This window comes from Mastigoproctus giganteus, chromosome 10 (assembly GCF_048544385.1).
Source record: "Mastigoproctus giganteus isolate SK-2022 chromosome 10, ASM4854438v1, whole genome shotgun sequence".
NCBI classification, from domain to species: domain Eukaryota; kingdom Metazoa; phylum Arthropoda; class Arachnida; order Uropygi; family Thelyphonidae; genus Mastigoproctus; species Mastigoproctus giganteus.
Genome location: NC_143584.1, coordinates 168,203,619 through 168,222,280, shown reverse-complemented (window position 1 = coordinate 168,222,280; position 18,662 = coordinate 168,203,619). Strand labels below are relative to the sequence as shown.

Genomic DNA, 18,662 nt, shown 5'->3' with positions numbered 1-18,662 from the left:
TCTCCGATTGGGACCTCTTTAATGTGTCAGAAGAAGAGCTCACAGAAGAATTGAGAAGTCGAGGAGTAACATGAGTGAAGAGAATTAATAACCAAAGGGATGGAAATTAATTCCAACAAGAACTCTTATCATAACCTTTAATACTCTGAAACCTCCAACAACAGTCAAAGCTGAATATCTGAACTGCCAAGTTCAACAGTGAGAGAGAGAGAGAGATAATCTTTTATTACCCTTCACGGCCATAAAGCCAGGGGCTTACAGTTTCATACCAAATCCATTGCATTTCGCAAATGGCATGCAGAAACATAGCAACCTGTGCAAAATGTGATTCTAAAGAACAGTTTACTCTGCCAACATCCTTAAATATACAAACTGTAAAGGGGAACACCCAGTCTACTCAAAAACATGTGAAAAATGGAAACTAATTCAGAAATACAAAACAGAACACAACACAACATACTAAGAAGCAAGGGGAATAATACAGCCATGGCCTACAAATGCAAAACTGTAATCCAATATAAATCAGTAGAAGTTAAAACCGAAATTTCCATGCTGCCAAAAGAAGGCACAAAAACGGGAGAAAACAGTGAATACCCCAATTTCTATTCACACAGAACAGATATCACAAATCAACACCACAACAAAGACCAGCCTAAACCTACAGACACCAAAGCAACCGAACAGATGGACATAAAAAAATAAACACATCTGAAGAACCAGTACTAGAAATTTTCACAGAAAATGATATGGACATGAACCGGCCAAACTACCCTAAAAAATTATAAGATAAGATATAAGAGTGCTCCATTTCGGAAGCAACCCAAAAGCCCCAGGAAAACCAAATAATGGATGAATTGATCCAGTGGAACTGTAGAGGACTACGAACCAATTACGACGATGTCCAGTATCTAATAACACACCATACGCCAATATGCTTTTGTCTTCAAGAGACATACCGCAGACAACAAGACACCCTTTCAGGATGGCACCTCTGTAGCCAGGTGGGCAGGAGCAGCAGTGCATAGCACGCACTTCTTGAATAGACCAGGGCTTGGGCCTGTGACCACCAAATACGGAGGATGCAAAAAGGGCAGGGAATGACCACCGCATATCCCCGAAGAAATATGGCCTTAGTTGCTAATGCTCCTAAAAACCAAACAACAACAACAACACCCTTTCAGTAAAAAAATTATATAATGTATAGGAAACACAGAATAAGAGAAAAATCAACACACAGAAGAGTAGCTATCTTAGTCCATAACTACATCCTAACTGAACACATTCCTTTTAAACAGCAATATAGAAGTGATAGCAGTAAGAATAACACTGAGATTTAGGGTAACCATCTGTTCAGTGTACCTTCCACCAAGACCAGATATACCATTTGAAGAAATAGACCACTTAATCTCCTAACTCCCATCACCTTTCTGTATGATGGGAGACCTGAATGGACATAGTCATCTGTGGGGAAACACTGACATCAACAGACGAGGACAAATAATAGAAAGAACCATAGACCATCATAACCTTTTTCTACTCAGTAATGGTAAACTTGTGTACTTTCCTAGTCATACAACTGCAGCAGTAGATATAAGTATATGCACACCTTCCCTTCTACCTGAATTAAAGTGACAAGTAATAGAAAACCCATACAGCTGTGACCACTACCCAGTAATCACCATACCGAACAGAAACTCTCCTTGCCATACCAACAGATCATCCCGCTGGAAAATAGAAAAGGGCAACTGGGAAAAATTTAGAGAACTGCCGATATTTAATCCACAAATCATCCAAGAAAAATCGGTAGATAAAGCTCTGAAGCATGTCACAGATACCTTAATACAAGCAGCCGAATAAACAATACCCACGACTTCAACTCATTTTCCATTACACCCAAAATCCTGTTGGAACAGAGATTGCACGAGTAAGTTCTGGAGATGTCCTTCTACAGGTAATCTGATAAAATATAAACAGGCACGAGCACTAGCTAGTTATATATACAGAAACAAGCCAGAAAAACTTCCTGTATCCAATTGACTTCCTCAATAAATAGAACAACAAACACACAAATAATATGGAATAAAATAGGAAAAATGAATGTGGAATATAAAACCAACCATCACTAGTATTCATTGGAATGGAGAAAGCAATGCCGGACCATCAGAGATGGCTAATGTATTAGGAGAAACTTTTGCTAAAGTATTGTCAAAACAGCCCTACACTACAGAATTTTTGACCTATAAAGAGAAAGCCGATAAAAGAACCCAATTAATTTTAATACCAAAAGGATTGAACCCTATAACCAACTAATTACATTACATGAATTATGTGAAGCAGTATCAGAAACAAAGTGCAGTTGGGCTAGACAATATACACTGATATTCTTAAACATCTAAAGCAAGATCAAGTGCTAGATCAGCTTCTAAAAAGATGTAATGCATTTATAGAGTGGTGAAGCAATAATTGCATAAAAACAGTAAGGGTTCTAGCAAATTGTTTACTTCAGAAATTGACTTGCATTCTAAGCCAACAAAGTGAGGGGGGGTGGATTTCAGTGTGAAGTTTATACAAAGGGTACTAGGAAAGTTTTGCAATATGACGCAACAATGAATCACAGGAAGCTGCTTGTTGCTGCATGTTGAGACATGTTCATACGTGCATAGTAGCCGCCGTGCCAAGTCGATGGGCTCAGTTATTCATTAGTAGTGAGAGTGTAAAGTGCTTGCGATGGCATCGTGGTCACGAAATGAGATAAGGACAGTTTTGCGGTATAATTTCGTGCGTGGTTTAACCATAGACCAGTGCTTAGAAGAAATGACTCTTGCACTAGATGATGATTGTCCACATCGTACAACGATATTCAGGTGGTATAGAGAATTCCAAAGGGGAAATTTCACTCTGGGGGATTCTGAGAGGCCGGGAAGGCCACGAACGTCAGTTACGGAGGAAAACGTTACTGCTGTGAGGAAAATGCTTGACGAAAACAGGCGAGTGACCTACCAACAGATAGAGGATACTTTGGGCCTAAATGCACCAGCAATTCGTTCGATTCTGCAAGATCATTTGCACGTGAAGAAACTTTGTTCTCTCTGGGTGCCGCATCAACTGACTGAAGAGCAGATGACACAACGTGTGACTTGGTGCCGGGAGATATTAAAAAAGTTTGATAAGGGACAATCTCGGTATGTGAACAACATCGTGACAGGTGACGAGACTTGGCTGTACTATTACGATCTGTCGACCAAGGCTCAAAACAAAGTTTGGGTCTTTGATGATGACGACACACCCGTAATTGTCAGAAAATCCCGATCTGTAAAGAAGAAAATGATAGCTGTATTTTTCAAATCGAGTGGAATTGTGAAACGTGTCGTTTTGGACACGCAGAAGACAGTCACAGCTAAGTGGTATACTGAACAATGCCTGCCTAAAGTCATTGGATCTATGAAGAACCTGCGGCCAAAGTCAAGGATGGACACCTGGTACCTCCATCACGAAAATGCTCCAGCTCACCGCGCCAAAGCCTGCACCGAATATTTGACCACGACAGGACTGAAACTTCTCGAGCACCCTCCCTACAGTTCAGACCTTGCTCCCTGCGACTTTGCACTGTTCCCGCATGTGAAAATGAAGCTAAAAGGGAGGCGGTTTTCCAGTGATGAGGACCTTCTACGGGCTTGGGACAATGAGTGTGCTTTACTCCCTAGTGAAACTTGGCAGAACTGGTTTAAGGATTGGTTTCGGAGGACGGAGAGGTGTATTGAATGTAGAGGAAATTACTTTGAAAAAATTAAATAAACAAAGCTGTATTGCAAAACTTTCCTAGTACCCTTTGTATATACAGGTAATTCTTTGTTAAGAACATTGATATTTTCCTTCCCATATTTATCCAGTTTTGTTTTCTTTTTTCTTTTAGCCCTAAAAGTAGTGGCTACAGAAATCGCTCACCATCTCCATATTATCGAAGATATTCCAGATCACGTTCCCGTTCCTACTCACCCCGTAAGTATGGGTACTACTGATCTTCAAATGACAGATGCAGTCATTCAGCTGTGACTAAGTATTCATAAATGCAGCTGCATGTAGTTTTTTTTTTTTCTTTCCCTTTTTTTCCCCCTTTTTTTCCCGCCTTGCTTTCTCCAACTGTGTATGCATTTCTCTGTTTAAATTTTGTGTGGAGAAAATGCTGTATATATAAATTTATAAGCTGTCTAGTTATATCTAGCTGGAACTTTTTTTTTGTTGGGCTTATATTTATATAAAAATTCATGTCACATGCAGATATAGGTTTAATTTTTTCCTTTGACCCAGTATGTTACATTGATATAATAATAACAGTACATGTAATAAGTATGTCTTTGCACATTGTAAATAATGTTTTTATGTTACTTTAAATAAAAGAGAAAGCAACCCAGATTTTGTGTCCACATATTTACTTTTTTTTGCTGACACCTCACATATTCCCCACTTATCAAACTTAATAGCTTACATTTGTTTAAAGTTTATAGTTATTTTAAGGTTTCATAAACTAATAGTAATTTTATTTGGCTTCCAAAGGGTAGAAGAAAGAAATAAAAGGTGAAGAGGTATGAAGAGTAAAATACCTTTTGAAGATAGCAAGTCCCAGCAAGTGAACTGGGCATAAAATTGAAGAAAATGAAGTGCTAATGTTGAAGTGAAGAAGTTTTTCAGTTTAGGGGGAAGTGGGTGAAGACCACTCTATCATGTGTGGAATAAGAAAATGGGCATTTCAACGTCCTGAAGAAAGGAAGTTCAGGAAACAATAAATGATGTTTGTTTTAGGTAAGCAAACATCATCTAATCATTAACAATACTTTACACATTTACAGGGAAAAAATATTTGGCCTAGGAATAGTTTACATGTTGAGGTAAATCTAAGAAGTCAAAATATTGTATTTCTGTACTGTTAAAATGTATAACAAATCCGGTTAACTTTTTTGATTTTTCCACTATTTTTATCAGACTGTTCGGAATGGCTTTATAGTTTAGGATAGGCAGTAGATACAGGTCACTTCGTGTTCATTGATTACTTTCATTGAAGAAAGTAGTCAGGAAATTGCACTATCAAATCTTATGAAAAAGTGTTGACAGTTTTATAAATAATATTGGAAAAGTGATTTCTGGCAGTTTTATCTGTTAGTTGGGGGTTACATTATTAGTGACTTTAACTAGTTCGAATGCCCAACACTAAATGGAATTGTTTTTTTTTTAACTCACTTTTTGTACGTGGTTAGTGATAGATCTTTAAATAAAAATGGGTATATGGCTGCCAGGCTCTTTCGTCAACACTTGAACCTTTTCACAGTTGTATAACTGAACTTTCTTGACAGGTAAGTGTTTGCAGGTCCGATTTGCTGTTCGCTGTAAAGATTTCAGTTAATTGCCATAATTCACATAAAAAGAATGTGTTAAGATCTTTTTAAATCCAGTATAGTTACAGTGTTGTTTTTAGGTAATAATACGATACTTAAGACGTCTTATGAAATAATGCTTATTTTAATATCTGTTTTTATTGGGAGTCTCTTTCTCTGTGGGAAAGGTATTCATTACAAAGAAATGAATTTATCTCACATCCTTTCAAAAAACAACATAGTCTAAGGAACAACAGCTTGAATGCTAAAGGTGATTTCACTACTAATAATTTCATCAACAGTGCCAGAATTTTTATACTTGATTGAAAATATACTGTATACAACCCTTAAATGTTTTGGCCATTATACTTAAGCTGTGTATTATGCATCAGCTGTTGTGTGATATATAGATGGTTTTGCACTATCTCTCTCTAAAATTTGTTAACATACTTTAAAGTTTTTAGAAGATTGAATGATTATCTGCTCGGTGTATTTTCAGTTAAGTTAATAAAATTCAGGTTTTTTTTTTTTTTTAATAGCCTTAAGATTTAAAAAAATAAAAATAAAAATCATTTCCGGCATGTCAAATTCACTATTATAGGCATTCCGAACAGTGCCATGTTGTACAAAAGTATGCAAATTGAAAACTATTTTTTGACAATACAGGTCGAATCAAAATTATGTATAAACAGTTTGATATTAAACATTACAAAAAAGGGTTTCAAGTATGTTATATAAGTATTTACAGGGGCTATGTCATTTGCTCAGAATGTCCGCTGTCATCATACATACATAAGTGGTATAGCTTCCCAACAGCCAGACACTTGGTAGTGCACATTAGCTGTAATTTTGAATGCTTCTTGTGATTTATGCGTATATATACTGGTCTTGAAAGAAAGTGCATTGACCCTTAAAATTGTAATTGTCGTCCAAATAACGTAATTATATGGCAATATTTCTTACAGATTGCAATCAGATAAGATTTACACGCATAGATGCTGATGTAATATTGCATCAACTGTTAACTTTAAGCTATATAAGCACGCTCTGCAAAGGTTTCGGTCATTCCTTGCTTGTGTCAGGATGGTGAGTTACATGCAGTTGAGGTGTCCCTGTAGCCAGGTGGGCAGGAGCTGCAGTGCGTAGCACACGCTTCTTGATTAGACCGGGGTTCGAGCCCGTGACCACCAAATACGGAGGATGCGGAAAGGTCAGGGAATGACCACTGTATATCCCCGGAGCAATATGGCCTTAGTTGCTAATGCTCCTAAAAACCAAATAACAAACAAACATGCAGTTGACGCCCCGAAGAAAGAGTGCTATTGTTGCTTTATGTGAGGAATGATGTTCTTTCCGTCATATTGCTTATAGAGTGTCAAGTAATCAGTCGACAGTGAGTAGATTTCTTTCCAAACTCAAGAATACGGTTCTGCTGATAGGAAAAAAGGAACTGGGTGCAAACGAGTCTCTGCATTCCATTTAAAATGATAAACTGAAGCAAATTGAGGGCTTCTGATAACATTTCAGCCATAATTGTCATGTTTACCAAAACTGTTGTAAAAAGGTTGCAAATGCTCGTTTTAGAATATTTTGAGAGCACATGTCAAATTTTACTTGGTTTTGCCTTAACTATTAATAAATATCTTTTGTTTATATTTCTATTTGTGATGCTAGTCATTAATGTAACATACCATTGTGAAAAAGGGTTAGAAATGTGAAATTCCTAGGTGATGCACTTTCTTTGAACACCAGTGTATTTTATCTTTCAGTTATACCCATGCGAAAAAATCGACATTCTAACTTTGACTCCACATTGAGCAATTCATTATTCAGACAGGCATGGACATCAGAATGAAAACTGTGGAGGTGATCATCCTTTTGAAAGTACAACAGTGTGTCCACAAATCTTATTTTATGAACCAGATCGTTAACAGTTCAAGATTACATTTCCCAGTAAGAATATCATTGAATCTGTTATATCAAATTATACTACAGTCCTGTCCATTCATTAATTCCTTGATGGTTAATCTCTCTCTCTCTCTCTCTCTCTCTCTCTCTCTCTCTCTCTCTCTCTCTCTGGCAACAATTGTCAGTGGCTCAGTGTGACAGTTTGATTGACCAATTAAAATCTATGATTGCATCCTTAAAATCTGACTTCACTCATCATTCACATTTATAATATTGCTCAACAATCAGAGTTTCTTGATTTGTGTGGGAATCTGGGGTATGTAAAGAATGGACTTTGCCCTTTTAGATTGAAATGGAACCCATTGAAATACCGTTTTCACATAGTCTTGTTGACTTGGCACCAAGTCATATGCACTTCTAAGCCATGGATGTGCTTAGCACTTCCTGATGCTGCTTTCCCTCCTACAGCTTTCCTTATTAGTGTTGCAAACAGCATGTTCTTCAAACATCATGGAGGCAGGTTAGTGTTAGATGCACTGTTGCATCCTTGTTGCAATCCCACACGTGTTACAACTTTAACATTTTCATAATTTCAGTACCATTTAAGAATAAACCTTCTCACTTCAAATGTTAGTTATTCTCCACTGCCAGTAGATGTTTAACATACTGGAAAGTTCTTAAAATCATCTGTTTATTTTAGGCATAAAATGAATAACTTTTTATTCAGATAGGTTATTATTTAGAAAAATATGCCTGTTTAAGATTTTATAAATAATTCTGATTCACCCTGTGCATAGAATAAGAATTGCATTCGGGTAAAAAGTTTCTGGACATGGGAACCTTTAAGTTTTTTATATTGGGTGTCTGAATCTAAAGAAATGAATTAAAATTTTGAACCTGGAAATGGGAATAATTGAATATATTATTACATGTTAATTGTAATAAAATAAGTTTACACTTATCGATGACATCCTTAGAGAGTTACTTGGTAAAGCTGGAAAACAGTAATAGTAGTGTATACTTGCATAAATTCTTGATCATTATCATTTATCTGTGCAGTTGGTAGAGGATCGGTTCTTGAATTTTTCAGATCTTTGCATGTTTTAGAATTTTGTTTCTTGTGGAGTCAATTTTGAATGCTTGTCTCTTGTTTCTGCTGTATTGCTGACTTGGAGTTGGTAGGAGTTTAAAAGAACACCACAGCGTATTTAAAAGAGTAGATTTATTAGAGATACTAATCCATGGTTTCAGATTCTCCAGATCTAAGGTGGAAACCTGTTTTTATCTCACTGTCATAAGCTATATATATATATATATATATATTTCTTTTGTTCTGCCCCTTTTAAAAATGCTTATTTTCATTAAAATTTGGTTGCCAGATGTTGCTAATCTGTGTTTTGCGTGGAAGTTTGAACATAGCATAATTCTCTGTAATGTGTGACTGCAGCATTTCAATATACTTGTATGGTGTTGAAGGTAATTGACAACTCTTCAATGATATGTCAGAGAAATATGGTGTGAAATGTCAGAAGATGTGTAAGAATTTTTGTATTTTAGAAGCCTGTTGAGGTAACATATTTGCTTCTTTCATTGTACTATAAGTAGGTTTTTTTTTATTAATTATTATTATTATCTATTTATTTTTATTTTTTCCAATTTCAAGTGGTGAGAAAAACAACGTTAATTAGGCATTTCGAAACAAATTGTAATGATTTTCTCATATGTGCTAAACCTCTTGCTTCGCCTGTCATAGAACATAATCTGCTAATCGGGCATATAAAAAACAGCTTACCCACAGTGCCAGCATTGGTATTTTCTGGACAACCAGACAAAAAAGTGGAATACTTTCAAAAACAAAAAAAAAAAAAAAAAAACTGGCACAGTGTTGATGATCTGCCTGTTATAGTAGGCCTAAAACAGTAGAAAGGGTATTAAAAGAGAGAGAGATTGGGTACTTTGTATGCTGAAAGTGGGTGAATATTTAAAACAAAATATTTAATACTATTACTAAAAGGAAGGACAGACTAGACAGTTTCAATTGATGCATGTAGCTAAAGTTAAAATCATTTTGGAGCATGTGTATGAGCAGAATTGTTAGAACAGTGATGAGAAAATCCACGCGAGCCCTTTTTATAGTTACCAAATTGAAAAGTACAACATTATTAGTTGTGGTTCTCAAATCTGGTTCTTGAATTGAAAGAAGACAATGAACTCAAGAAAAAGAACTTGTGAATTGTGAACTTCTGGTGAGTTCAATCCTAAACAGGCCAAAAAACAATCCTAGGTATGGTCCCCACTCTAGTGGAAAATCTGTTCACGTTCATCTTTTTTGGCTTGAATTAATTTTTGATTGTTACAGCATTATGGCAGCATTTTAAAATTTTAACGTTTCTTCAATCCAACACATCCCCCATCCTTTAACTAAGGGCACAACCCCTAGTTATGTTGAAGGATGCATTGTGTATATTTCCTCATAGCAGTGCTGAGTGGGGAAGAGCATTTGGAAATGTGCTCAACAGTGTAGGTGTCAAGGCCATTATTATAAACATAAATTGGACTCAATATTTCTTTAGAGGACTTGCAACAATATCTATCTTGAAGCATTCATGTTTACATGCTTAGATTCTCAATGATCTGCATGCAGTTCTGGCTAGAGAATATCATAGTTCCAAATTATAATTATATTTTAATTGTAAATTCTTATGAGCAGTTATTAGTATCTTGAAAAAATTACTCCACTTCAGTATGGATATAGCAAGCCATATAAAGCATTAATCATGTACTGTATGTCATTTGGGCTGATTAGTTAGTGTGGTTGAGGATCCAAAATTGCTTTGAGAAAAGTTTGCTACAGAAGTCAACTAGCATTCATATTTTGATTGCTCACTCCTTTGTGTTTTTTTTTTTTTTTTTTTTTTTGCCATGTGAGAGGAAAGAATCTTTTATCCCTTTCGAGCTGTTAACAGTTTCATTATGACACAAGTTGATGCTTTAAGTATAAAATCAATCTTTGCATGCTTGCTATACTTATCCTTCAGGAGGAATGAAAGTTCTTCCTCAGAATATGTGCATGTTTTGAGAATTACACAGCATCTGGTCAGTTATAAATGAAGTTCTTTCTTCCTAATTTTTATTTGCTTTTGTACTCTAGACTTTTTCCTTTGGTTTTTATCTGTTTTTGTGTTAATTAGGTATTTGAATTCATCTTCTATTTGTGAAACTATGTTTCTGCATTATAAACCAACAGATGTCACAGTTCTCAGCCTGTTACTTGGATCCATCACTAATTTGTTTTTATTTTTCCATGGTGTGAACATTACATCTAGTTAATTCCATTTGGTCTTTTATGTCAACCAATTTAATATCTTTTATGTCAACTTTCTGAAGATGCTTTGGCAAATTTAGTTTTATATCTCTGCTTCACAATAAAAGTAATGTCATTATTACATGAGAGTAACCAATTTACAAAGGTCATAAATGTATCAGTGCAGAGAAGACAATTTATTTTCCAGATTGAAGGCAGGCTGCATGCAAGTTTTAAAAACTTAAGTGAGCTTGTGATATAAAATTACTTGATAATTTTAATGACTTATTGAACTAACAATGTCTGGCTGGTTAAATGTGAAAATTAAATTGGATTTTGTTTAATGTGTTTTGTCTCCATAATATGATCATTCAACAGTACATGACAAAAATCTTTTGCTTGAAGCCGAATTAACATTATCATAGTTGTAATTTAGCCCTAATTTTCTAGTCATACATAACAAACTCCAGTTAATTTTTTTCAAAGTAAACGTGCCGGTCACCCAAGACACTCGGTGAAGAGAATCAAGGAAAACTGGCGAGATTGTTCAGGCCGGGCAGTAGCCACCGGGCGGTGGACCACCCGTCTGGAACTGAGATCCAACTACGAGCTTTTTAACCGCAACAACTTTAATATACGCTATTGGAGCTGGAATTACCGCGGCTGCTGGCACCAGACTTGCCCTCCAATAGAACCTCGTTAAAGGATTTAGAGTGTACTCATTCCAAGCCTGCTTTAAGCACTCTAATTGGAGGGCAAGTCTGGTGCCAGCAGCCGCGGTAATTCCAGCTCCAATAGCGTATATTAAAGTTGTTCCAGTTAATTTGCCCATGTGGTTTGCAGTTGTATTTCTTAAGTCTCCAGTACTTTCAGCTTTAAGTTTGGAATACACATTAATATATATATATATATATATATATATATTTTTTTTTTTTTTTTGACACATTAGCTTATACCTTTCTGAATGCTTTGGATGAAATCTGCTTTCCATGTTAAATTACAGAAAAACTTTCCAAATACATATCATAATTTTATTACTTGATTGCAGAAACTTTTAATATCTTTCATGTAAATCATGATCTTATCAAAATTTTACCTAAATTTCTGTTTTTTGTTCTAATTCACCTTAGCAGGTGTAAAACTTCACTTAGTATAGGGAGAGAAGCTAATGTCACCTCTCCTAAAGACCATAACAGTACCTTAGATACTCTTCCAGAATACAAATTAGTCTTTCTTTGAGTAGTGGGGTCTTACACTTGGAGAATAGCAACTGCAAAAAGAAATTTAAATGCATGGTGGGAAAGGGTCCAAAGATGGGTGACTGGGTGTGAGGAGGAAAACACAATTTCTATTTTCTTGTTTTATTTTTTATTTTTTTGCCAGTGCAGCAAAAGTGTGTGGCTTCCTTGCACTCAATGGCAAATACTATTACATATGGTACCCACTGCATTCAGTGCTAGGTAATAAAAGCCACAATTATTAACCATATTTTCCATGTGTTAAACTGTCCAGTCACGTTCATCTAATGTTAGAAAAGGGTCACAACTACTTTATGGCTGTTATTTCTTTTATAGCAGGTTGTTTAAAAACTCACAACATTTACTTATTCCTATTTTAAAGGGGACAGAATAAAGCTATGCTTGAATTCCATTTGCAATTTCAAACTTCTGTTGTTGATCCTGGCCATGGTAATGGAAGTTAGTCCAGGTTTTAATCAGTATATTAAGCTGAAGTAAAACCAATAATCTGATCCTAGGAAAAAGAGTAAATCAACTATCAATTTCAACTCCAGTTAGTTAGGATTTCAGAAGATATTAAATTCTGTTATGAGGTGGTTCAGTCATGATTTTTAATTACTGCTTAGAAAATAAAAAAGACACATTTCTTCCAAAATGAATGGATTTTTTTTTATTTTTCTGATGTATATAATCAGTTTTTACATGAAAGTAATGTCTGGTTTGTAAAAATTGTGGAAATGCATCTGCCTTTATTTGCGAGAAAATGTCAGTTTACAGGGAAATTAAAAAAATATATATATATATATATATTATAAAATCACAGTGAAAAGATGAAGTTCATTGTAAAAGCTAGTGTTGGTGTGTTAAATTTTAAAGAAATTCAATATTTCTTTTAATAAAATTTATACAGTTACTAAAGATCATGGGTGAATTATGGTAAAGATAGGGGATTTGTTAAACACTGAATAAAAATGACAATGGGAAATATATCAAAGTTTGTAATGATGCAGCATGTGGTGTTTCTCATAGAAACTCTTGGCTTATAAGAGCAAGAGGTGCATTAATAAGAGATGTAATTCAGATATGAAGATGTTCAAAAAATCGAATACCATCATTTGCTTCAAAAGCAGTGTACTATCTTTTTTGGTCTCTGCCTTGCACTATATAGTGGGGCTTGGAAACCTTAGGAGCAGAGTTTCCCTCTGAGTTAAAAAAAAGAGCACTTCATGAGTTTCAACATGAACAAATCACAGACTAATGCAGTCCAAAAAAAGGTTTGGACATGAAATGCACAACTAGTCAGCATTATGACATTACTACAAAATGGAATGCTTAATTCCTTGTCTGCCAAACAGCAAAAAAAAATAATAATTTAGACTAACTGCTTGCTTTTTGTCATGCATTCTCTGGTAGATCAGCCAAGTGACAAGCTCTCTCCTTCCTAATACAGAAATATTCAGGAAGCACTACTGACTCAGGAGATGAGTTGATTTCTTAAAATTTTAGCTACTGATTGAAACACCGGTTAGACATTCAGAACAGTTATTCCAGATGATGAAGGAATCTCAGTTAAGGATACCCACTCGTTACACATTGAGTACTTCATTTTACACATGTAGGAGACCCATACAACCTAGGAGCTGTAGAATCAAAACATTGAACCCAAGGGAATCTTGATCAAGTAAAAATACCATCACTCTTCCTAGCCCAGTATTCATTTAATCTACCACAGATGGCAAAAGTAATGTACCTAAATTATCAGCCATACCTAAACCATACATAAACCAACCATACAATTACCAAGAGTATGTGCATTCACAATTTGTAAGGGTCCTGTAGTTATTCCTCCTGTGGATCTACAGTACATCCACACGTCCTGCAGAATCCCCAGTGTCTAGGCTTAATAGATAACATCCTGCATTTTCAAAGGACTGTCTGGGAAAATGGTGGTGGGTTAAAAGTGGTTAAAAGTACAAAATTACATCCCTAGAAATGAAAAATCAAATCCTATTAATTACAGTTGAGTATTCCTTTGTAGCTGCTTTTCAAACAAAACAAAATGATTGTAACACATACTCAATTTTTTCACTCAGTTCTGTATGTTAAGCAGTATTCAGTTGTTAACTAACACTGACATATATCTCTGTTGATCGACAAATCCTTGACATGTAACGGAGTATCCTCGTACTGAACGTATTGATACAAATGACTGTATACCACAATGACACAACCCTGGAAATGAATTCTGAGAAAGATATGAACACTTAATATATTTTTTTTTTTTTTGGAGGTTTCTGTACTGAATATGTGTTTATATTGATCACTCATCTTACAGGTATCTGTTTTTAAGAAACAAACAAAAAGTACAAAAGTAGACAGCGAAAAACTATGACATCCATAGAAGAGAATTGATCCAGCATCTCAAAAAATACCCAATGAGGAGTAGAAGTAGGCATACTCCAGAGCTCCTTCCAAGCATATTTTTCTACTGGAAGTTGTCACATTGTGATTACCTTTACTTGTTACTCCAATTAGTCATTTCAAACGAAGGACCTGGAAAATATGTCACTTAGTTACCACTCCTTTACTATATCACGAGGAACATAAGTGGACTCAATTTTTAGGATCCATCATTTAGCTAAATGATGAATCCTAAAAAAATATTGAATGCCTGCTTAACAAACCTTGTCCCCCTAAATTCAGGTGCCCATGCACAAAAACTACCTTTGCAGTTACTCTTTTGATTGTCAATTATAATGAAAAGCAAGAGGAAAAGAGTGTCTTTCACTATCAAAAAAAATACGGATAACCAAGTACTAACTCATTAATACAAACAGGAACTAACCCCATGTATAAAGGGTGTATAAAGATTTGCTATCCATCTGCCTGGTGACATTCTGTTTATCCTGATTTCCTCTAAGTAATGACGATATCACATATGCTGTTTATTTAAAACTAGTGATTAAGAGTGCTGTCCTTAGGCACTAAATGCTTGTTAAGCATCAATATGATTTTTCAAAGGTCAGATTATTTTATTGTAAGGTCACGAGAGTGGACCTTCTGATAAAATGGGCAGCAAATATATTCACAGTGCTTTCCATAGTAATGGTAAGCCTTGGCATAAAGAATTTGACAAGACATGCCTTGCCAGGTCACCTCAAGGAACTCTTGGTATCAAACCCTGAAATATAGTGTGTGTATTCATAAACATGCATGCAAGAAGATGGAGTTCACATGGTTCAGCCCTTAGCATTACTGTCCTTTTGCTGAGAATCAGTTCTATAACAACACATCCCATAGTGGAAATGAATCTCTTTGCAGATGAACCTATCATCTAATTAACACTTGTACTGCAGGCACAAGTGCTTCAGCATTCAAGAAATAAACTAGAAATTTGGGCAAAGGACACTAGGAAGAAAATCTCAAAGCCAAAATAGAAATTGCCTAAATCCATTTATTCTGGCCTTTACAGTAGGATTGCACATATAAACAAACCTAAGATGAATAAATGAAGTAGAATGTGATTGAAAGAAAAAATCATGGGGACCGAACTTGGTAATGGTACCCCCATCTTAAGTATGTCTGTTGTAATGTGATAACTTTCGGCACTTTGGGAAACAAGTCTTTGCCAACTTGCGTGTTAAATAGCTATGTACAACTTGCTCTGTGCAATGGCTTTCCGTAGCATTGTGATCTCTCTTCCTTCCCACCAGAGCCACTTCCCACCAAATGTAGCAGCTACACTTCTGACCTTACTGCTGTATGGTTGCTTTGGAGCAGTTAATAAACTATCTCAATGTCTCATATACTCAGATTCATTAAGTGTATAATTCAAATGGAAGTCTTATATCCCAGGGGAGTTATGCACACATAGTGCATGTTGCTTGTTTTGATCATGAATAACATTGTCATTCATATAATGTTATCACTTTTGGTGATACCAATCATTAGCATTAGCATATGATGCAAGAAAGCAAGCTTATTCAGCATCAGCCAAAAAAAAAAAAACACACACACCACTCCCATTTTCACCCCTCCGTTCGTTCGAAATACCTGTCCAGTTGAGCCTTAAATTTGTTTAGGCTATCAACTTCAACAACAAGTGATGGAAGTCAGTTCCACCAACCAACCACCCGCTGGCCAAAGGCAAATTTCCACACATCTATCCAACATCCGTCCTTCCTCAATTTGAATTTATGCCCTCTGAGGTGATTATTCTGAGCAAGATGAAGAATCCCATTGGCATTGAGCATGCTCAAACCATTCAAAGCCTTATACACCTCTATCAGATCACCTCGCCGGTGCCTAGTCTCCAGAGTCTGTAATTTGCAAAACTTAAGCCTTTCTTCGTAAGAGCAACCCTTTGTTCCATCCACTAATCTTGTTGCCCTTCTCTGTACCCGTTCCAGCAGCTCTACATCCTTCTTGAAATGAGGCCTCCAGACCTGTATACAGTACTCAAGATGTGGCCTAACCATTGCCTTATACAAGGGAATAATCACCTCCTTATCCCTACTAGAAAAATTCCTATATATCATTGACAAGACACCATGAGCTACTATTGTAGCTCGTCTGCACTGCTCAGAGAACTTCATATCTGCCTGCACAATTACCCCCAGGTCCTTTTCATTCTCCACCACTGTCGGTGTAGTACCGCAGAGTTGATACGTTGCTCTGTGGTTACTGTTTCCCATATGTAGTACTTTACATTTGTCAATGTTAAACTTCATTTGCCACCTCTCAGCCCATCTGTTCAACCATTCCAGATCCTGTTGCAGCAGCATAGCGTCAGTAGTGTCCTTAACAACCCTGCCAACCTTTGTATCATCTGCAAACTTGGACATTAAACTTGATATACCATCATCAATATCATTCGTAAACACCGAAAACAACAACGGACCCAACACTGAACCCTGAGGAACTCTACTAATAACATTAGTCCACGTTGAGCAGTGTCCATTGATTACCACTCTCTGTCTTCTGCCACTCAACCATCCCCTTATCCATAGCAGCAATTTGCCTCCAATGTCACACTGCTCCAATTTGTGCAGCAGTCTTCCATGTGCAACAGTATCAAAAGCCTTTCTAAGATCCAAATATATAATATCAAAGTTATTCCCTGCATCCAGTGCTTTTGTGACTACATCATAGTATCCAATCAAATTGGTCAGGCAAGACCTGCCCTTAACAAAACCATGCTGCGTCTGAGCTATAACTGAATTCTTGTCTAGATGATCCTGCAGTGCTTCTTTAACCAGTGTCTCCATTAATTTACCTGGAACAGAAGTTAAACTAACAGGTCTATAATTACTTGTGTCAGCCTTTGATCCTCCTTTGTGAATTGGGGTTACATTTGCACATCTCCAGTCTATGGGTATCTCCCCTGAGTCCAAAGAAGCTCTCATAATTATGGCTAGGGGTTTGCTTACTTCCTTTGCTGCCTCCTTTAATATAACTGGATAGATCCCATCCACCCCAAGTGCCTTTTTTATGTTTATCCTCAACAATCTCTCCTCCACTTTCCTCTCAGTTATTACAAAATCATCTAGCTCACTGTCAATGTTTACTTTACCTACGTCATTCTCCTTCCTGAATAACTCCTCATCCGTGAATGTAGATGCAAAATACTCGTTTAGATTGTTAGCCACCTGAGCAGGATCCTCAACTATTGAACCATCAATATCCAGTGGACCAATCTGATTCATCCCTTTCCTTCTTGAGTTTAAATAGGTAAAGAACTCTTTTCTGTTTTTCTTTGCATCCTTTGCCAAGGATTTTTCATAGCCTGTCTTTGCCTGCCTAATCTCCTTTGTGACTTGGTTACAAACCAACTTATATCTATCATAGGCTTCCATGTCACCTATTAATTTGTATGTATTCCATGCATTTTTCTTCTCTGCCACATGTCTCATTAGTTCCCTTAGTATTAGCATTTCAATTCTAATCAATTAGTATTAGCCAGATCAGACATTTACTGATACAGTCAGTCCTGGTATAGCACAGTAGTTGTGTTCTTTTAAACTCTCATGCAATATAAATAACAGGCTCTATGGGAAAAATGGGGTTGGGTGCTGAACACACATTTGTAACCAAAACATTACCAAACGTAATAAAATATATATTTTATTACGTAATAAAATATTGCCAACTTGTTCTTTGATTTTATATCCAAACAGATGACAGATATTCCATCTCTACCAATTCTTTATCTTGATCTAATGGATCTTATTACACTTTGAGTTGTTCCTGCTATGAAAGTTTTTATTCTTTCTAATTCGTAGTGTTGCCTCATTTAGGCCTATAGCACGTGCAATATCACGTTCTTTGATTTTGCCCAAAGCATTTCAGACTTTCATATTTTTTTCTCTATGGACAGAGGTGGACTGGCCATAAGCCTTACCGTGGAAACCCCGGAAGCTGGTGTGATTTTGGCCATAAACGCTAGTATGAGGCCACTACAGATTTTCCGTGATAAGAATTTTTGACCCAGTCCACTTCTGTCTATCCATTTTGCTTTTCTTTTTCTCTCTGAATCTAGTGTCTTCACCAGGACGCTTCCTTTTTACACCTTTTAAGTATTATATTCATTTTTAGGGAATCAAGCACAATTACAAAATGAGGAGGTATGCTAGATACACACAAACAAAGCTGGTGCGTGTAGCAACTGAACAAACAACACTATAAAGGCAGCCACTATTAACACATCACTAGCTCACATTTTGGAGGTCACTACCATAAAACAAAAACAGTTCCAGTTGCATTTCTGCTAGTGGAATCTGTTATAAACTGGTAGTAAACTCAATCTAATTGCATTTGTGATAATACCGATAGCTGGAATTGTCG

General features: G+C 36.2%; 1 protein-coding gene across 5 annotated transcripts in view; it reads left to right on the top strand.

The window, feature by feature from the left end:
* LOC150079461 (transformer-2 protein homolog beta-like) overlaps nucleotides 1-18,662 on the top strand; it is a 168,595-nt gene that overhangs the window by 99,905 nt on the left and 50,028 nt on the right. For 2 of the 5 annotated variants that reach the window (XR_016547591.1, XR_016547590.1), the window contains exons 8-9: nucleotides 3,914-3,999; nucleotides 4,555-4,800. Coding sequence is in view for 2 of the 5 variants with exons in the window: in XM_090384102.1 (XP_090240228.1) it covers nucleotides 3,914-4,019 (106 nt within the window). In the remaining 3 variants the exon portion in view is untranslated. Of the gene's footprint in view, nucleotides 1-3,913; nucleotides 4,137-4,554; nucleotides 4,801-18,662 lie in introns of those variants that run through there. The other 3 variants (XR_016547589.1, XM_090384103.1, XM_090384102.1) reach the window with 2 other exon arrangements.